This window comes from Pleurodeles waltl, chromosome 10 (genome assembly GCF_031143425.1).
Source record: "Pleurodeles waltl isolate 20211129_DDA chromosome 10, aPleWal1.hap1.20221129, whole genome shotgun sequence".
In the NCBI taxonomy this organism is placed as follows: Eukaryota; Metazoa; Chordata; class Amphibia; order Caudata; family Salamandridae; genus Pleurodeles; species Pleurodeles waltl.
This window is the reverse complement of record NC_090449.1, coordinates 320433610-320453269: the sequence shown is the minus strand read 5'-3', so window position 1 is coordinate 320453269 and position 19660 is coordinate 320433610. Positions and strand designations below refer to the sequence as shown.

General features: G+C 46.3%; 1 protein-coding gene across 2 annotated transcripts in view; it reads right to left on the bottom strand.

Annotated features, from left to right (window-relative positions):
* The window catches only part of NTN3 (netrin 3), a 194323-nt gene that overhangs the window by 106460 nt on the left and 68203 nt on the right, over window positions 1-19660 (bottom strand). For both annotated transcript variants that reach the window (XM_069210506.1, XM_069210507.1), the window contains exon 2: window positions 18522-19529. In XM_069210506.1, coding sequence (XP_069066607.1) covers window positions 18522-19485 — 964 coding nt within the window. In that variant the 5' untranslated portion in view covers window positions 19486-19529. The remainder of the gene's footprint in view (window positions 1-18521; window positions 19530-19660) is intronic.

Below are 19660 nucleotides of genomic sequence, written 5' to 3'. Positions count from 1 at the left end.
ACCCACACCCCCACAACAATACTACCCCGCTCCCCACCCTGCCCCTAAAACAAAACTACCCCGATCCCCCACCCCGCCCCTAAAATCCAAACTACCCCGATCCCCCACCCCTGCCCCTAAAATCCAAACTACCCCAACTCCAACACCCCGCACCTAAAAACAAAATTACCCCAATCCCCCCACCTCCACCCAACAAAACAACCCTGACCCCCTTACTGGCCCCAAAACCAAAACTACCTGACCCGACTCTCAAAAACAAAAGCACCCCAACCTCCACTCCTAAAAATAGAACTACTTCCACCCCCCTCCCTGACCCTAAAAACAAAACTACCTTGACCCCCACCCCACCCCTAAAAATAAAACTACTGTGACCCCTACCCTACCCCTAAAAAAAAAAAACTACCTCGACCCTCCACCCCACCCCTAAAAACAAAACTACCTCAACTCACCCTCTCTGCCCCTAAAAACAAAACTACCCGACCCCCCCACTTCCGCCCCTAAAAACAAAACTACCCGACCCCCCCACTTCGCCCCTAAAACCAAAATTACCTCGACCCCCAAAAACAAAACTACCCCGATCCCCCCATCCCGTCCAAAACCCTCAATCCATCCCCACACCTAAAAAGTACCCCCAACCACACTTACCTGAGCACGTCCACTCCCAATCCACTCTACCCTGACCCCCACAAACAAAACCACCCCGACCCCCCACCATGGCCCTAAAAAACAAACTACCCCGATCCCCGCACCCAACCCCTAAAAACAGAACTACCCCGATACCACTCCTCCCCCAAAAACAGAACTACCCCGACCCTCCACCCTGCCCCTAAAAACAAAACTACCCTGACCCTTCACCCCGCCCCTAAAACCAAAATTACCCCGACCCTCCACCCAAAAACAAAACAACCCCAACCCTCCAGCCCTAAGCCCTTAATCCACCCCACCCCTAAAAACTACCCCCAAACCTGCCGTAACCCCACTTACCTGACCGCATTCTCTCCCGATCCACTCTGCCTTTTTCTTTGCCTTAACCACTCATATGCGTTGTTCAGCGTGTGCGTGGTTAAGGCAGAGAAAAAGGCAGTAGTCCCGGCAAGCGTGTTTACGCTTGCATTGTTCTCAGCAACGTTCTTCCAGAGTCGTTGAGGACTTTTACCATGCCAGAGAGTCTAGAGGCCAAGTACAGGGTAGAGACAGCTATCCCTTACCACTTCTAATTGATGTCCATTCTTAGGGAGCACAAGAAATGAGCCACTAAGTAATAGATGGTGACGCTTCACACTTCACTCTTGCCAGAAGAATATAATATGCACACGGGGTAAAAGGGTCTCGAACGTGTTGGAGTACTTTGATTTCCCAGACGAGGAGCCTTGTTGATTTTCCCACTTCCCATCCGACACTTGCATACCGAACATAACACACTCCCTCAGCTAAAACAACAAATGCAGCTGGGAAAGGGCTGTACATCAAATTAATTATGCAAAGTGTTTAAGAGGAGTAAGTTTCAATGTAAGAACTTCTGAACAAAACAAAATACGCATATGGCCCAGTTAGAACTCCCAGTCACTGCATTTGCTTCAAGGCCCAGGCTGTATGGCCAATTCAAAAGACGTTCATATTTGGCACGACCTTTGCCCTAAAGCGCCACATTACCATATGGGATCAGCAGTCGTGTCAATGAAAAAGACTGTGCCATCTAGCAAACTAGATTGAAGATCCTTAGATTCTCCCGTTATAGCTGCGATTGGGAGTTGCCTGAACACAATTTCTCAACCACGCCTGCATCTTTCATGCCTCTAGCTTCTCGGTTCTTGAGAAGCGAATTCAAGCTAAGACGTCTCAAAAGGAGGGTGGGCCACCCTGCTCTACAGTTGCTGCATTAATATAACTTACACCCTTGGTGTTTAGTTTTGAATTGCATTTTCTGCCAGGATAATGGAGAGTTCATAGGACTGCTTGACAGATCGGAACTATAGAGATACATGCTTGCGCTGCAAAGAGGTATTGTAAGCCCAATTATTAGCATCAACACAAGCGGTTTTGGCGCTAACATAAAGGAAGCAGAAACTCATGTCAAAAGGGACTGCAACATGATGCAGAGCACAACAATAAAACAGGGCAACTCACCAAAGACAGGATATGTGAACCACAGCAGGTAACATAGCTCAGTGAACTAACAGCTGGATCTGAATGCTGACAACACAGAGCTGGAAATGGACAAGAGCGTTCTTACGTGACAGCATTCTCAAGCCAGGTAGTCATGAGGTGATATTGGAGGCTGAACTTTGGTACCTGGGTCAACTGAAATTTAATTGATAATAAATGAATAAATTCCCTCAACATCGCCGAGCCCAATGGGCTACTCAAAGTATCTTGGCAAGACTAGGAGACTACAGCCTAACCTTGCATCTGCACAAGTGTGACTTTCTAAAACAAGTAGTGCAGTTCTGTGGATACACCTTGGCAGGTGCCAGGATGGAAGCCAAAAAAGTGACCAACATCAGAGTGGTGTTTGTGTCTGGCAACAAACTGCAGCAGGTTCACCCCAACCTGTCAACCTTCTCAGAAAGTCAGAGAGAACTGGCCAAAATTAATATAAAGTGGGAGAGGGGAGCGGCCCAACAGCAAGCATTTCAATCGAACAAGGACTCTTCGCACAATGCAACTATAGGGTATTTCAACCCCACCTGGACACTAAACTAATAATGGATACCAGCCGAAAAGGGTAAGGGCAGTCCTGATGGAGGACCAAGGCAGGAGCAAATGGAAACCTATTGCCTTTGCAACATGAGAACTCTCAGATATAGAGCAGGGAAGCTCCCAGATTAAGAGAGAGAGAGGGGCAAAGATCAAACAGGGTTGAACTCACTTTCACCTGTACTTCTATGGTACTCCTCCAATGTGATCGACTGCCACAAACGACTTCTGTCTCTCTCTTATTAGGCACCATGTCCCACCAATCCCTTGCCATAATAAAAGGGGCACTTCAACTCCAGAAATACAGGCTCTTGCTGGCTTACAAACTGGAGTGTAACAACCCGACTGAATGTCTTTCTACACATCTATGTCAGAGTGTCATTTCTGAATCAAAGCACAACCACAAAGCGGACGATTACTTGAACTACAATGCCCAAGCTAATTGCCTTAAGGGGCTGTTGCTGGAAGACATTGGAAGTAATACCCTACAGGACAACTTCTCTCAGCAAACAAGAGAGGCAGCACTTGCAAACTCCTGGAAACTTCCCGGTGGGGGCCTAAGACAAGAATGAGATGTACCAAGCACATCCCTATGGCCCTTAGAATCTGTAAAGAACATAGCACCACAGATAAAGTTGTCCAACTACAAAATTATCACATCATACTGAAATTCCTTCGCTATCATGCCATCAGTCTTGGACACCAAGGACAGCAAGCTGCGGCCAAGAACAAAGCCAGGTTAAAAGGAAAGGTCTAGTTTCTCCGAATGGATACCCTGGTAGACCAGACAGCGATCAGTGATGTGTTATTACAGAGGTCTGTAAACATCCATCATTTACAATTAAAGAAAGGTGCTCAGTACAATGAAAAAATATCAGCGCATACTTTGGACTGCCTCCAAATGGGAGGCATATGCTTTTTATGACAAACACTTGCACAAAGGTCTTGGTTGTGGAACTAGTAGCATCCATGGCATTTGAGCACCCACACCGAAACATAAGAAGATATGGGACACGTTTGGAATACTGCCAGCATAAAAACTGTAACGGGACACTTTTTCGAGGTAGAGAGTTGTAGGAGTATTTCTAATCGTTAGGAAGAATAAATTAAAAAAGCTCTCCGTGGTGGGCATAGCATAGGCCATTGGGATAGCAGAAGCCTGTTGAGAGCCTTGAAAAAAGTTATCAGAATCTGGATGGAGCAGAATGGTAATGTACAACTAGCCATACATGGCTTGCAAATGTATAGCACCATGGCAGATTGTCCTAAACTCTGCACCACTGCTAGGTTGCAGTTTGGTTTTTGGTTGCCAGACACCATCCAGCTGTCTCCAGACTGGTACCTAGCACCATTGGACCGTGACCTAAGGTACCAAGTGCAAAAAAGAACAACAAAGCCACAAATCGTGCAATGAGCCCAGCACATTGACCTAACGTCAAGTGAAGCCATTCTACTCAGAATTCAATACCGGGCAGTACTTTTGACATGCTGTTTGAGGGAGAACCCTGGATAGTGGTTGACCTGTAGAGCACCATGGCTGTGCTCCAATGAGAACATGAGAGAAAGAACTGTAATATCTGGAATATATTATTAAAAGGTGGCAGAGGGCTGAGGGTAGAAGCAACAGAGAGAGAGAGAGGAGACCGTAGACCAGGAGGAAGCTGAGTGGGATGATTGGAAGCCCCAACACCAGCAATTGCCTGACAAGCCCCGCTGTTAGCCCAGATATTCGTCATCAAGGAGTCAAACAACCGATGCTCAGCACAGCCAGAGCGTGTTGGAGTAGTTACTATTCCTGCGCAGGCAGCAGGGCAAGGAATAATACAAAAATAAAGAATGAAAAATGTTTTTCCACCCATAAACATGTTTTGCTTGTGGAACGAAGCAACACAATGTCAAGTTAAATAAACAGATGCGGATTTGGGAGCAGGCCAGGCAAAGCAAGGTTTGGGACTGTGTCCCTGGCAGGGACGGGTGACAGGACTAACATACTGCATCTATGCGAGCTGCCTGTAGGCATAGGATTCCTGTGTCTGCAGCCTGTGTGCCAGAATGCATGTGTATGCTGGGTTAATGCGCCTACTGAATTCGAGTATCAGCAGCAGGTGTGTATGTGTACGCATTTTATCCGCACATGCATCCTGTATGCATGGAGGATTCCTGTATCTGTAACCTGTGTGTCAACCTGCCTAAATATACAGGATATCTGCCTCTGCGAGCTTGTGCGAGTATGCAGGATCATCCAATCCAGCATTTCCTGTATAGTAGCTTGTGTGTTTTCAAGATCCCTACAACACGCAGCATAGGCTGAAGTAGGCTTCTGCGCCTCCTTGTGTGTCCAACATTGTGGTCACTCCTGCATGCATAGGACCTATCTTAATGTCAAGTGTTCCTGTTGCCTCATATTGTGTGTACAACTGCCTGGGAATCTAGTATTCTCTTATATGCAACCTGAGCTCACTTGCCTGCAAGTACAGCATTCCTATATATGCTCCTCGCTCTCTCTCTTACTTTTCACAGTCTCTGAAATTTGTCAGTCCAAGCTAAGCTGCATCCAACGGAATTTAGGTGCCCCCAATTAGGTGTAAAGAGGGGCTTAGTATTGACATTCCATTGTAGTAAGCAGTATGTACGTAACCCCTTCTTTCCAGGTTCCAGCATCTGTTATGCCCGTTATACAAGAAAGGCCAGAAGGTGTCAAGCAGGGTATCTTGGGATTTTCTAATCTGCTGGGGGTGGGGGTGGTTGTACTCCATCAACATGTCGCTTCCTGGATTAATCAGGGTGAGTACTGAGAAAGGGATCACACAGCATGCATTCAGAAGCCTGACAGGCTGTGAAACCTATTGTCTTCCCTCATCAGGGAATCCCACTGTAACTGGCTGATGGTGCTTCCCAGGATGTTACATCAGGACTGGAAGAGCATACAGATCTGTGGTACTTATTTTTATGCAATCATTTCCTGGACGGGTTAGCCCATGGTGCAGTTTTTACCGTCTGGGCCATCAACTCACCTGACCTCTCCATAACCTCTTAAACATTGACGTGTGTGTGTGGGCGTGTATGATTATTAAGAGAGCAATCACACTTCAGAGGAGTATGGTTATCTACTTATATTATCGGCTATGACACAAGTTTATCAGTGCGTTGCGAGCCCAAGAGACCTTTGTCATGATAGTCCATACGTTGCCCTCTTTCCTAGTGCCTATAAGATGACCTCCACCATGAAGCCATTAGGCGTCTCTCATATTACAAGTATACAAACGGGGAGGGGGTGTAAGTCAGTGAATGTGGTTAATAACCTGTCACCGAAACATCACCAACCCCACCTCCTCATGAAGGATGAGCATCAACATAGAGCTGCAGTGTTGCTATGGCGTTCCCTGCTACTGTACTGGAGGACAGCCACGATGGATCATGGCATGTCAGGATGTTGGACTTCTCCTTCTCAGGACCAAAACTATTTTTAAAAGATGTCCATGTTAGTGGGATAGGTAGAGACAGCTTCCGGGTACATATAATGTACCCTGAGGCTGTTCCCTTACAAAGTGCTGCTTATGGACATATTGTATAACTGTTGTAAGTTGCCCTCTTATTTTCCCTATGTGCCTCTGAAATGTGCCTGTTTCTCCTTGCCCAGGGCGGAAATGGTCACACATACGCATCAGTAAGGAAGGAGGATTAACTGAAGGACTGCCACTTTCGTACGGTGATGTAAGATAGCAGCTTTAGAGCGTCGCCTATTGGTGGTGCCAAAGTAACTGCAAAAGACCGGGGATTCTGCATTTGTAAGTGTTTGTGGAACACGCTTCTAAGCAAGTTTCTTTTTCGTCTAGAGCAATGCAGATCGATACAGCATTCATAACAAACAGGCATGACAGCAGCAGCAAATGTATTAAAAGCTGCAGTGAGTTACATGGTGGGCTAAGTGATTGACAGCATGACTGTGAGTTTATGAAGAGAAACCACCCAGGCAGACTCACCAAATCATTCACTGGAGGCTCCTTGCTACCCCCTACAGAGGCAAAATGCACTGCGCTGCTGACAATCTCTTGACACCGTGTTAAGTGAGTGTATTCTCAGAGATTCACAAGCAACACATGAACAGGTTAGAGCTAAGGTGTGTGAAGAAGCAGGAAACCTGGTATTAGAGTAGAAAGGCTCAGACCTAATCTGACACTGAAAGAAATTTGTCAACAGGACAAATAAATATGGACAGAAAAAAGGTGTGCTTTGAAGGAGGGAGAGATACTAAGGACTTACTCGCTAAGGAATTTTTGAGTATGTAATAAAGTCGGGCTGTAGAGCTCTTCAACATACTCTTACATGCCTTTGTTTGTAGTACCCAAAATATCTAAAATTGAGAATATTCATCATCAATTGCTACATTGTGCACCACTACCAATAGAGTTTTGATGTTTCAGACTAATTTACTAGCGCATAAGGGCACAGAAAATAGTACTCCCTTGCTACTACTTTCGATACTCAAATGCTTTTGTGAATAGGCATCAGATCTGTTTATGTAGCATAGCTTGCTTTCTAAACATTAACAAATGTTGAAAATAATCGAAGCAAGCGCTGGTCAGTGTTATTTACTTCATTATGTTTATATTGAAGAGAAAGAGAAGAATGCACATTTTCACTAGCGTCTGGGGAGATTTTCCTAAATCCAGAGATTTTACTTTTTCACTTACAAAGTAGAAAACTGCTGTTAGAAATGTAATTTATTACTTGAGTGAATTGCAGCCCTAAACAAGTACTAAACTCACTTCTCTGTTAGGTATAGGAAAAGGTTTCAATAATTTCAACCTCGGGTCAACCCCTGGCACTAACAGCACAGAGCAAGCATGCTTAATTTATTTAAAATGTGTAAAGAATTAATAATTACCACAACAGTTAAAAAAAATCAAAAACACAACACAATAAAAACCTGGCTACAACTTATAAGGAAGGAATATGAAATAAACAACATTACATAAAAATGACAAAAACTGGAACTGGAAATATGGTTTTAAATGATTTAAGAGAACATCACAAACAAAAATTAAAGTGCAAATAGAAGGATACTGTTGGCATGTAACCTTGTCCTAGGTGCCATTCCAGGCCATCCTCAATAGAGCACTGGTCAGATACACCAAGAAGGTTTGTCCCAGTCAAAGATTTTACATTCTGACGTAATCTCAGAAATGGAAGTCAAAATCTTGCAGTGGTGCAAGGTTAAAGACTGTTTCACAGAAAATACTCTCAACGCCAGCTAGGCATTCGGATTAGGTCCTGCTGAAGCGGTTAGTTTTGGCAGTTTTGGCAGAAAAAAACTCAGATGGAGAAAAGTTCACATTTCAGGCTTACAGAGGTCCTCTTGTTGGCTGGATACTTTTCCTTCCTTTGCCTGGTCAAGATTTCTTAGTTTGAATTTAATCTCTCTCTTATTAAGCTCAGAATCCTTCAGCAAGGCAAAGCTGCAAGCTGTATACAGGAAGGATGCACCAAAGTCAGATACTCCTGCCAAGCGGATCTACTGAAAAGGTTTTTCGAGGAGCAAAAGGTTCTGAGCAGGAACAACTTCACCGGCTGTGGTCGAGCCTCAGTGAGATTGGTTTGACTTGAGTGGTAGGTCCAGGCCCTCCAGAGTCTAGAACTCCAAATTGATTCTAAGCCCCATCTTTTCAGAGGGTGTTTGAGAAGTCCAGGTGGACACAGCTGTGGGGGGGGGGGCGACCTCATAGACAGCACTTGGGTGTCAGTATTTACTCTAGCAGAGGCCACAAGCAGAGTCCAGTCCATGACCAGTTGCAACTGGTCAGATGGGCACTTCAGGGAAAAATATATCTTGAAGCTTGTTATGGCCTTGTGGCCGTAAGGAGGTCAGCCAACTTACCCCTGCGTGTCACTTCTTCACCCTGGGTGCATGTGGGAGCAGGACCAGCTCCTCTGGTCTCCTCACAGGTCTCAAATATCAGGTGCAGTCCTTCTTCTGGTCTTCCACAGGTTCAAAAACAGAACTGGTGGTTAGTTCCATTTTTGTACAGCTCAGTAGCTATTGGATAGGGGTGAGTCCTGGACACTCCATAATCAATGAGGAAAGAGTTCCCAAGAGCAACCATACCCACTTTTGTAACACATCCTGTTTCACTTACTGCAAATGATCCCTGATTGAACAATTCAAATGGAAACCCAAGTCAGCACATGCTTTCTGCCCGTGAAGGGCACCTGTGGGAGAGCCTGGGGTGTGTTTATGGTAATGAGCAGTTCAGCCCCCATCACTACATCAACTGGTTCTGTGGCCAGTGCCAGTCCCACTGTGCTGGTGCCCAACTTCCTACCTTGGGAGTAATGAATAAATGCTGTCCCTTCCTCAGGTTTACTCTTATACTAAACTAGGAATGACAGCCTTCACCTAATGAAGTTCCTGGAACCACCTAAGCTGCCCTTCCTGAGCAGATATGTATCACTTTCCACATCAGCTAATCCTGTTGATGAGACAAAGCCGTTATCTCTGCTCTGGGAGCAGTTTTCACAAATCATTAAGGTCAGGGATTGGCAGGGCAGCTGCTGTCAGGCTAATGTAAATTAGCCTTGAGGCGCTTGAGGAAGGTAAAAGGTAACCTTCCAGAAGTTATTTGTCACAAATATTTATTGAAAATCCATCTTTACTACTGAACTAGATGTTAATAAATGTAAAAAAAATGAGTGGTTGACCATATCCCTAGCTTGTCCGAAACCACAAATAGCAAAAATAATATGTTACTTGACTCTCTGGTTTTAATCATAGGACAACCAGAGCTTTCCACAGTGAAAGTATTGGTGGACTTGTCACTGTAGGGGCATGGTACCTTTACAGTTCGTCATGTCCCACTTTTAAATACCATGCTCCCAACCTTTTGGGCTATATGGCCTACACAGAGGTTCCTTGTTAGTATTTCAAAGGGAGGTTTTTCTCTGTCAAAAGGGGTAAATTGGACAGTACTAACTATACATTGAAACCGCAGCAGTCAGGCTGAAATAGGCTTGAGGCCGTGTTTTCCTTGTTACATTAGTGGTTGGCAAAATAAGTGCTGCAGCTTACGCAACACATTTAAGTTTCCATGCTAGGGATGTTGTTTTTTCACCATATACTATGGCCTTATAGTGGATATAAATATGCCATTTAGGGTTAGCCAATTTCTACCCGATTTAGGGGTCTAAGCACATACAATGGGCATTAGACAGCAATGCAGTGACAGGTGTTCCATTGTGGTTGGCCTGAAATCACACCTACGTCCAGCTTACATGCTAATAATGTGTGGAGTCTAAAACCCAGCAATAAAATTCAGCATAAAATTGGTGTGCCCAAGCAAAAAGGGCATTTTCTTGCAATTACCTCAACAGATTTTTACATATTTATTCAGAGATTGATTGATTCTATTGCTTGACTAAGTCCACCATGAAGCAAAATTGTTTGTAACATCCCTGTACTAAATCCAAAAACAGTTGACCCCTTAATCTGCATTTGCTCTGCATTATTAGATTTGAACAAAAATATATATGTTCAGTTTTAGCTATAAAAGTCAGCTGATGAGCTATTCAAGGTGCTTTCGATAAAGCTGGTGGTTAACAACCATATAATTCGAAATTCAACATTAATTGGTAGGACATAGAATTTTGGCTTTCATAGATTTTCTTATCTCTTATTCATATTATTTTATTTATTAATGTGGCAATTGATTTAGTATTTCGTATTAAAATCAAATTCTAAATACTGCACTTTGACTATATACAATAAACTTATTATGACGTACAAAACATATATGTTCATAAAAAGAAAGGAATACAAAACTAGAATCTAGAGAGTACTTCTAAGATGTTAGAAGCAGCATGACTGACTGGATGGGAGTGCCACATTGCCAGAAGACGAGATAATGAACAACCCCTAAAAAAGTGTGTCTCAGAGAGTCTGCACAAGTTGGAAGAAGCTGAGAGACAGGACCATGAGCCTGGTGTGATGCTGGAGAATGGACTTAGATGCATACAGAGGTCAGTAGCCTATGGAAGCTAAGGATGGGATCAAAGCTACATGTGAGATTTGTGAAACTGACGTTGCAAGGCCCAAGAATAATTCTCTTAGGTACACACAGCTCTCAGGTCACTGCATGGCTACATGCTAGTCCGTATACATATCTGATGACTGCCCACACACGATCATTTTGGATGATTTGAATTGATAAAGCATTGTGCCTTATGTAATTCGTTCCCATTAAAGGTCTAAGCTGACACTGTACAAAAACTATTCTATCAATTACTTACAAAATACGAGCTTGATCCCCAACTTTACTAGGCTGTAGCTTTGTGCAGAAGAGAATATACATCTTTAATAGAAAGCTTAAAGTACTTGTTTTGCTTCTGTAAACACTTTCATTCCCCATGATTAGATCAAAGTAGTTTCTGTATGTGTGTGCAATGACATTACTGCAGCCATGTCACACTGTAGAAATTCCTCTCAACCAATTGCTGTAAACCTAACATATATCTACAATGTTCTATTTTTGCCTTTAGCAGAGCAGGCGAGTTAAGCATAATCCATTCAAGGGAAACTACACAACATACAGCAAAACCCCTAAAAGTTTTTTGTGAGCAGCCATTCGTATTTGAGTATGTTTCCAGTTTAACTGTTGTTTTTTTACAGTAGAGCAAAGTTCATGCATACTTACTTTTTGCTGATTTTTGGCATTAATCAAGTTTTAGTAGCAATATTGCAATTTTCTTTTTACTTTGTGTACGAATGGCAGCGTGTAGAAGCTATTCATATTATTGTCTCAAAAGGGGCACCACCCCAATCCAACTTCCATTTTGGGTGTCCAGTACCAGCAGGTTTTAGGCCCTTTCCATAATGGCCTTTTTCATTTCAAGATGGAGGGCTGGTCCAACACATCCCGAAGGCTCTGCCCATTTTCCTCTAGCTGCTGTGAGCTGAAGCCACCTAGCTGCTATAAGGAGAATAATCCTGCTGCATGAAGAATCTAAAATCTGCATACAAGTAATTGAGGTAATGACCTGTCTGATGCTGAATCTAGGTAACCCAAGATCTCGTGACACTTGCAGTCCTTGTTAGTTTTCTTGAGACTACTGCAAGGTGCGCCAACCATTACACGACAAACAACTGGACTCACCGACTATGGCCTTCAGCGCCGTCATTCTGCTTCCCAGAACACGAATGCCCAGCATTCCCACTGAACTAAAAAAGATTCTCTCATCAATGTTATCTGCTAATGAGTAACACACATATGAAACATGCATTTCCTGTAAATTTTGCTTCCACACCACTACTCCACAGAGATCAGATTCCCCTTTGGGTCTTTGTTCTTATTGTTCAGAAAGTCACACCCAGGCTACCAAAATCACCCCCAATGCCATGCCAGTGTCAGACTGTGCGCTATTCAAATGTGAATAAGAGGACATGTGTGGCAGGATTACACAGCAACATAAACTATGAACTATGGTGAGCCATCGGTCCTTGGTTCCATAAATCCTACCCATTTCATCGCATCAGTATTTCTTTTCCCAGTGCTGGCTCAGAGTTCATATTCAGTACAATCCCAAAGAATTTACAAAGGGGTGTCCAAATCATTCCCAGTCTAAAAGAAAACATTTTTCAGCTTTAACTCTCAAAACATTATCCCTGTTTCTACAAATCCAGCATCCTGGGATTGGCCAAGTGTCTAGTTTTTCATCCAAGCTTTCTCCCCTTGTCACTGTTTTCCTAACTTTCTGTTCCCTATACTTTCTTTCTGTGGCTGAGGGTCAAAGTCCGATGGTGGAGAAGTGACCTCGGTTCCCTAAAAAAGAATGTGTCAGTGTTCACAGTCTGCACAAATTAAGCACAGATCACCCTTATAAAAAGAAATAGTTGCAAAACTTAAAAACTATAAGTTGCAAACATGGTTAGCTAAAACTCTTTCATGAATATCCGAATAATCGTAATATAAACAAATGGGTTTACTGAAAAACAAGATTATCTCAAAATCAGTCTTTTTACATGGGCTCAGTTGACTGCTATGTTTTATCGAGCAGAAGTCAGTGAGTGTCGTCGTCCAAGGCACGCCAACCTGTGCCAACAATGGAGCCCTGCCACGAGCACATATAAACAGGTCTGCAGTGCACTAGTGGGCTATTTCTGTTCAACATTATCTGTTTCTATTTTTGCAGTGCTAGTGTTCCTCTTGGCCGCATGGCCTAGCCAAAGAAAGCAGCCTCGCCCGCTAGGACATCCGGCAACAACTTTAAATTGGGTACCTACTCCTTCTGCCTGGCTGATACCAGGACTTACAAGAAGCCTTCACACTAGTAGCAACGCAATAGAACAATGTGGTTCTTTAACGAGCACCCAGACATTTAGTGTCTGCTCCGTGGGGTTCAGGGAATGCATAATTCATTTATTTGCGCATTTGTAGAGTTCGGTGTATCAAGAGTGGTCGCTTGAAAGCGCAGTATTGTGTTCAGTAAGGTTATCATATGGCTCCATGTCTTGTTTTATTCAACCCAGTGGGTTCTGGGAGTTCAGGTGTCAATCACTGCAGTTGGGCTTAAGTTGTAGTTTATACTGGTTTGTAAAAGAAAAACATGACTGGAATGCGGTGAAGCTGATTGGCTGTCACCTGACAACGTCAGTATTCCCAGTCCTGGGTATTAACAAGCCCATCTGTCCCCTTACTTGGAGTAAGAGACGTACACAAATGTTATGACTTTTTTTCCATTCTCTACCTCACATCAATTTCTTTGTTATTTCAGTTATATGCTTGGCATTATATGGGTCACTAAACCGAACATAAGTGGATGGTCACACCTTATCCACCTTGCTGGCTTTCACAACTAATGCACTGCTGCTCTGAGCATGTCAACTTGTTCTGGATTGCAAGGCTCAGCAAGCTCTTAATGTCACAACTTACAAGTACAAAAATACAATACAAATTTTGAAAACGAAATAAATATTCCAGGAACGAGACAAGAACTCCATTCTATTTACAAGCAAAGTGCTAGCACTTATATGTGTATATAGTGCGATACATCTGCAGTCATGCACTCAAAGGGTATTTTTCAGACTCTAGGTGCTTTCGGAGACAGGGATAGGCAGCTCATTCACAGAAGTTTAGAGTTTTTAATACTACTGTGACATCGGTTAGAGAAATGTGATCAGGTATTTTGCTGGAAAAGAAAATACATCAAAATGGAATGGCTGCTTCGCTGACACGCTGCGAGTTAACTTGCCTTCAGCCAACTGATTTTGGTCAGGAGACCGCTCCCCCACGTCCGCAGTACCACCAAGCTGTTCCCCTGTCCTTGACCCTCCACACGCTGCCAATCGCGCGTTCAAGGCCCTCCTCCACCCGCAGGCATCCACCTGCGCCTCATCCCTGGTGTCTATTGGGCTCTGGTAAGCGTCACTAGACTTGTGCTTTGTACCGTTTTAAGTTTTGTGACTTATTCTCTGTGGCTTGAATTATTGTGCCGTTCATGCCATTGTGACTTGTTCTCTGTGCCTCGAATTATTGTGAATTACTGTGCTATTCATGCCGTTCATGTTATTGTGACTCGTTTTTTGTGCCCTGTATTGGTGTGCCGTTCACCCCTCAGTTTCTCCTTCTGTGCCTTTTTTCCATTTTTTTCCGACGCTTTTGCCCCTTGTGCGCTCCCCTTGCCGCCGGCTCTCTCCGAGCCGCTTTCCCTGCCACTGCCTCCCTGTGGCCCCGCCCCCTCGTGCCCCCATTCGCCGCTCCCTCCCACCTCCCAGCTGCTTCTCCCTCCCCCCTCCCTTCTTAATGGCGGCCGCTGCGCATCCGCGCAGTTGGCGCGCCAGAGGCGCACCAGAGACAAGCCCGTCTGCGCCCGTCCGCGCCTGGACCGCGCCCAGCACCACCCCCCTGGTCTGCGAGACCCCTGCACCTCCAGACGCCGCTACACGGCCGACCAACTCAACGCCCTCAATCCCGGTCGCATCACAGCATGCTCCCAGTCCTCACCAAGGAACACCCACAGACCCTTCGCATGCCGCACCTGCAGATTCACCTGCGACAGAACAACGAAACCAACAAAGACCGAAACTAACCACCTCCACTGCATACTCCTCAACACCCGCTCCGCACGCAAGCACGCCATCGAGCTCTGGGACCTGCTCGACTCCACCGCCCCAGACGTAGCCTTCCTGACCGAAACGTGGTGGAACGACTCCTCGGCACCCGACATCGCAATAGCCATCCCGGATGGCTACAAGATCATCCGCAGGGACCGCAACAACGGAATCGGAGGAGGCATAGCCATCGCCCACAAATCCTCCCTCAGGGTCGACACCCAAACTGATGACTCCCTCAAGACCGCCGAACACCTACACTTCCGCATCCACACCGACCCCAACACCACTCTCAGAGGGACGCTCATCTACAGACCACCAGCACCATTCAGCAATCCCTTGCCGATCTCACCAGCACCCACGCACTCACCTCAATGGATTACATACTCCTCGGGGACCTAAATTTCCACCTGGAGAACAACAACGACACCAACTCCACTACTCTAATCGACAACCTCACCAACCACGGCCTCAGACAACTCGTCAACACACCAACCCACATTGCCGGCCACACGCTTGATCCCATCTTCTCCTCAAGCGCCCACATCACCTTCAACCATACCACCGTACTCCACTGGACCGACCACCACTGCATCCACTTCACCTACAAGAAACATACCAAGCCCCATTGCACCCAACAACCACCACGCCGATCCTGGAGCAAAGTTACGGAAGACCAGCTTACCAACACCCTCGCCCAGAACCCACCCCCCGACTCCACCGACCCAGACACCGCCGCCCACAACCTCACCCTGTGGATCAACGACTGCGCCAACACCCTCGCGCCACTCAAAAATCCACCGACAACCAAGCCAGAAGAAAAGCCACCTGGTTCACCGACGAACTCCTAAACTCCAAACGCGACTGCCGGAAGCTAAAGAAGGAATGGCTCCTCAAACGCACACCTGACAGCCTCACAGCCCACAAGGACGCCACCCGCAAGCACCACCAACTCATCAGACAAGCCAAATGATCCCAATTCAAAGACCGCCTGGACAACAACGCACACGACAGCAAAGAGCTCTTCAGCATCGTGAAAGAACTCTCCAACCCCAGCGCCAACGTCAACGACAGCCCTCCATCCCAAGAACTCTGCAACGCACTGTCCACCTTCTTCCACCGGAAGATCACCGACATCCACGACAGTTTCGACGCCACTCCCACGCCAGACCCCACCCCTGAACACTCCACCTGTGCAAACCACCTGACCTCCTGGACCAACGTAAACGACACAGAGACACGCAAGATCATGAACTCCATCCACTCAGGATCTCCGTCAGAGCCCTGCCCCACCACGTATACAACAAAGCTGACTCCACCATCGCCCCCCAACTACGGAAGGTCATCAACATCTCCTTCGAAACAGCGACATTCCCTGAAAAATGGAAACACGCCGAAATCCGCGCCCTCCTCAAGAAGCCCAAAGCAGACCCCAACGACCTCAAGAACTTCAGACCTATCTCCCTGCTCCCTTTCCCAGCAAAGGTGATTGAAAAAATTGTCAATACACAACTAACCAGCCACCTTGAAGACAACGACATCCTAGACCCCTCCCAGTCTGGCTTCAGACGAAACCACAGCACCGAAACCGCCCTTCTCGCCGCCACAGACAACATCAGACGCCAAATGGACAACGGCGAAACATCAGCCCTCATACTGCTGGACCTATCTGCCGCCTTTGACACAGTCTGCCACCGCACCCTGAAACCACACCTCCACGAAACCGGAATTCCAGGAAAAGCCCTCGACTGGATCATCTCATTTCTCTCCAGCAGAACCCAGAGAGTCCGACTCCCCCTTCCGCTCCGAAGCCACCGACATCATCTGCGGCGTCTCCCAAGGCTCATCCCTCAGCCCGATGCTGTTCAACATCTACATGGCCCACCTTCCGACAACACTCTCACCTACGCCGACGACACCCAGCTCATCTTCTCACTCACCAAAGACCCGCGCACTGCCAAAACCAACCTCCACGAGGGAATGAAATCCATCGCCGAATGGATGAGAAACAGCCATCTGAAACTGAACTCGGACAAGACGGAGGTCCTCATCCTCGGACCCACCCCCTCCACCTGGGACGACTCCTAGTGGCCAACCGCACTAGGAACCCCACCGACACCGTCCGACCACGCTCGCAACCTGGGCTTCATCCTCGACTCCTCCCTCACCTTGTCTAAACAGGTCAACGCAGTTTCCCCCTCCTGCTACAACACACTCCGCATGCTCCGCAGAATCTACAAGTGGATCCCAACAGAAACAAGAAGAACAGTGACACATGGCCTCATCAGCAGCAGGCTGGACTACGGCAACGCACTCTACACAGGCATCCCAGCAAAAGACCTACTACGCCTCCAACAAATCCAAAACGCCTCCGCCCGGCTGATCCTCGACGTACCCCGCCATAGCCACATCTCCCACCACCTGAGAGACCTTCACTGGCTCCTCGTGGACAAAAGAATCACTTTCAAGCTTCTTACCCACGCTCACAAAGCGCTCCACGACACCGGACCAGCCTACCTAAACAACAGACTCTGCTTCTACACCCCCACCCGTCAGCTCCGCTCCACTATCCTCGCTGTCTTCCCCGCATCTGAAGAAAGACCTCCGTCGGCAGATCCTTCTCATACCTCGCCGCCAAAACCTGGAACACCCTCCCCACCAACCTGCGACAGACCCAAGACCTACTCACCTTCTGAAGACTCCTCAAGACCTGGCCCTTCGACCACTAACAACAGTTCCCCCCCCCCACCCCCCCCCCAGTGCCTTGAAACCCTCACAGGTACGTAGTGCGCTTTATAAATCCAAGGATTGATTATAAATCCAATGATTGAACCACGTTCACTAAAACATAAAGTAACCAAGTGTCATCAAACTAGGGCAAGCCCATCCTAAGCTCCTAACAGCAGTCAAGGGATGACAAGACCTATGTCATCACATATAACATCATTATGACATAAGCGCTCCCTTATGACTAGGAATCCTAGGTAATTAGAGAAAGGATATAGACAAGGAAGTAAGAAGGGAAACTATGCTGCTTAAGGTGTGAAACCTTGTCACTAGAAAACCATAAACATCAAACCAGCTTGGCTCCAGATGTTTACTGCAGACCATCCTTTTTGGATCTGGCTTTCCAACACAGCCGTAGGTCTATTGTTAGCAATTCTATAAATATACATGGAGTGGACCTTTTGCTCCACCCAGATGAGGATTCATCTCTCACCTCATGGTATTGTTTATTTGGTGTATCATTTCTTCCCCTAGGAAGTGCCTTCATAGGAATTCATGCATGAATATTTTTCTCTTAAAATTTAACTCAATCATCACACCATTAGTCACATTCTATTCTTAATGCCCCCTACATATGCTGTGCATAAAACAATACTTTTGTAACTTTTTTCTCCAGCAATGCTAAAGCAATTAGTTCTAGCTTCTATGTGAACAACAGCATTTGTGCATGCATGTTTTTGCATGCCTTATCTAATTTAGTCAGTCCTATTAGTGTTTAAAAGAATGATACAGGTTTCCACCAAAAAAGAAAAGTGCATCATTTCATAGCTCTCCACAAACTGTGTAGGCTTTATATGAAAGCATCATATCTGTACACATTAAAATAAACTGACACCAAGCCATCCCGTGTGGCTTCAATTGCTCCGGCCAGGTTATAATCACAAATGAAATCAGAGGTGCAGTAGTGAGAAATAAAGTATGTGTGTTCTTCACTTACCCAAGCATTCATTGGCTTCCCGACCGCTTGCCCGCTGCCATGGCCGGTCGTAGTGGAAGGGCTTGCAGCGATCGCACTCTGGCCCTTCAGTGTTGTGCTTGCAGTCACAAACCAGCTTGCCCTCCTTTTCCTTGGAGCAGCGGGAAGCATGTCCATTGCACTTGCAGCGGCCACCCACCTGGAACTCACCCACAGCGTAGTAGTACGAGGAGAGACCTGCTGCCTCATCCTCATCATTGTCACGGCCTCCCAGCTCTCGGAATAAATGTGGGCGGCTGAAAATGACTCGGATGTCTGTGGCGGTCACCCAGTCCTGCAGCACGGGGCTGTTGTCAATGTCTTGGGCTGAGGGGCGCCCATCAAGCGTGCTGAAGGCTATAAGCCCACCGGTCAGGGGGTATAGGTCCGTATGTCCATCGGTGCAGAGGGCCTCCTGTTCATTTTGCTTGGTCACAATGGCCTTGTGAGGCTTGCCATAGATCTTCCGGCACTGGGAAGAGTAGTACTGGTAGGGTACCCAGGTCTTTCCATAATCCATTGACTTGAAGATTGCTACAGACTCAGGTCGTGGCGAGCAAAACTGCAGGCTGACATAAGTGATCTCAAATTTCTTTCCCAGTGACAGCGTGAGAGTGACATTGTGTGGCGAGTGGTGAAGGTTCTCAGATCTCCAGCAGGTCATGTTGGTGGCAGTATTGAGGTCTGTGAGGTAAGAGGCAGGATGGGCCTTGCGGGGATCGGCAGAGTCACAGTAGCGGCTGGGTGGCCGGCCACATGTGCTGGAGACCTGCACCTCCTTACCAAAGGCGGCGTTGACAAACTCAGGGATACAACGACGGGGAGCACCACTCTCCTCATAGCAGGGATCGGGGAGAGCCTGTTGTGCAGCAAATGGGTTAGCCGCCCAAGTGACTGTGAAGATGCAGACCACTATGATAAAATGTAGTATGTGGAAGGAATCCATCTTCGCCAGCACTCAAACTACACAGGCAGCCTCGCTCTATGTACCTGAGAAAAAATACAAATTGGAAAAAAATCAGAACCACATTGATTTTGAAGCTTATTCAAGTCATTGTACAATAGGCCAGTATACATTGTTATCAGCCAACTAAAATAGTTCTCTTTATGTATCGAATAAT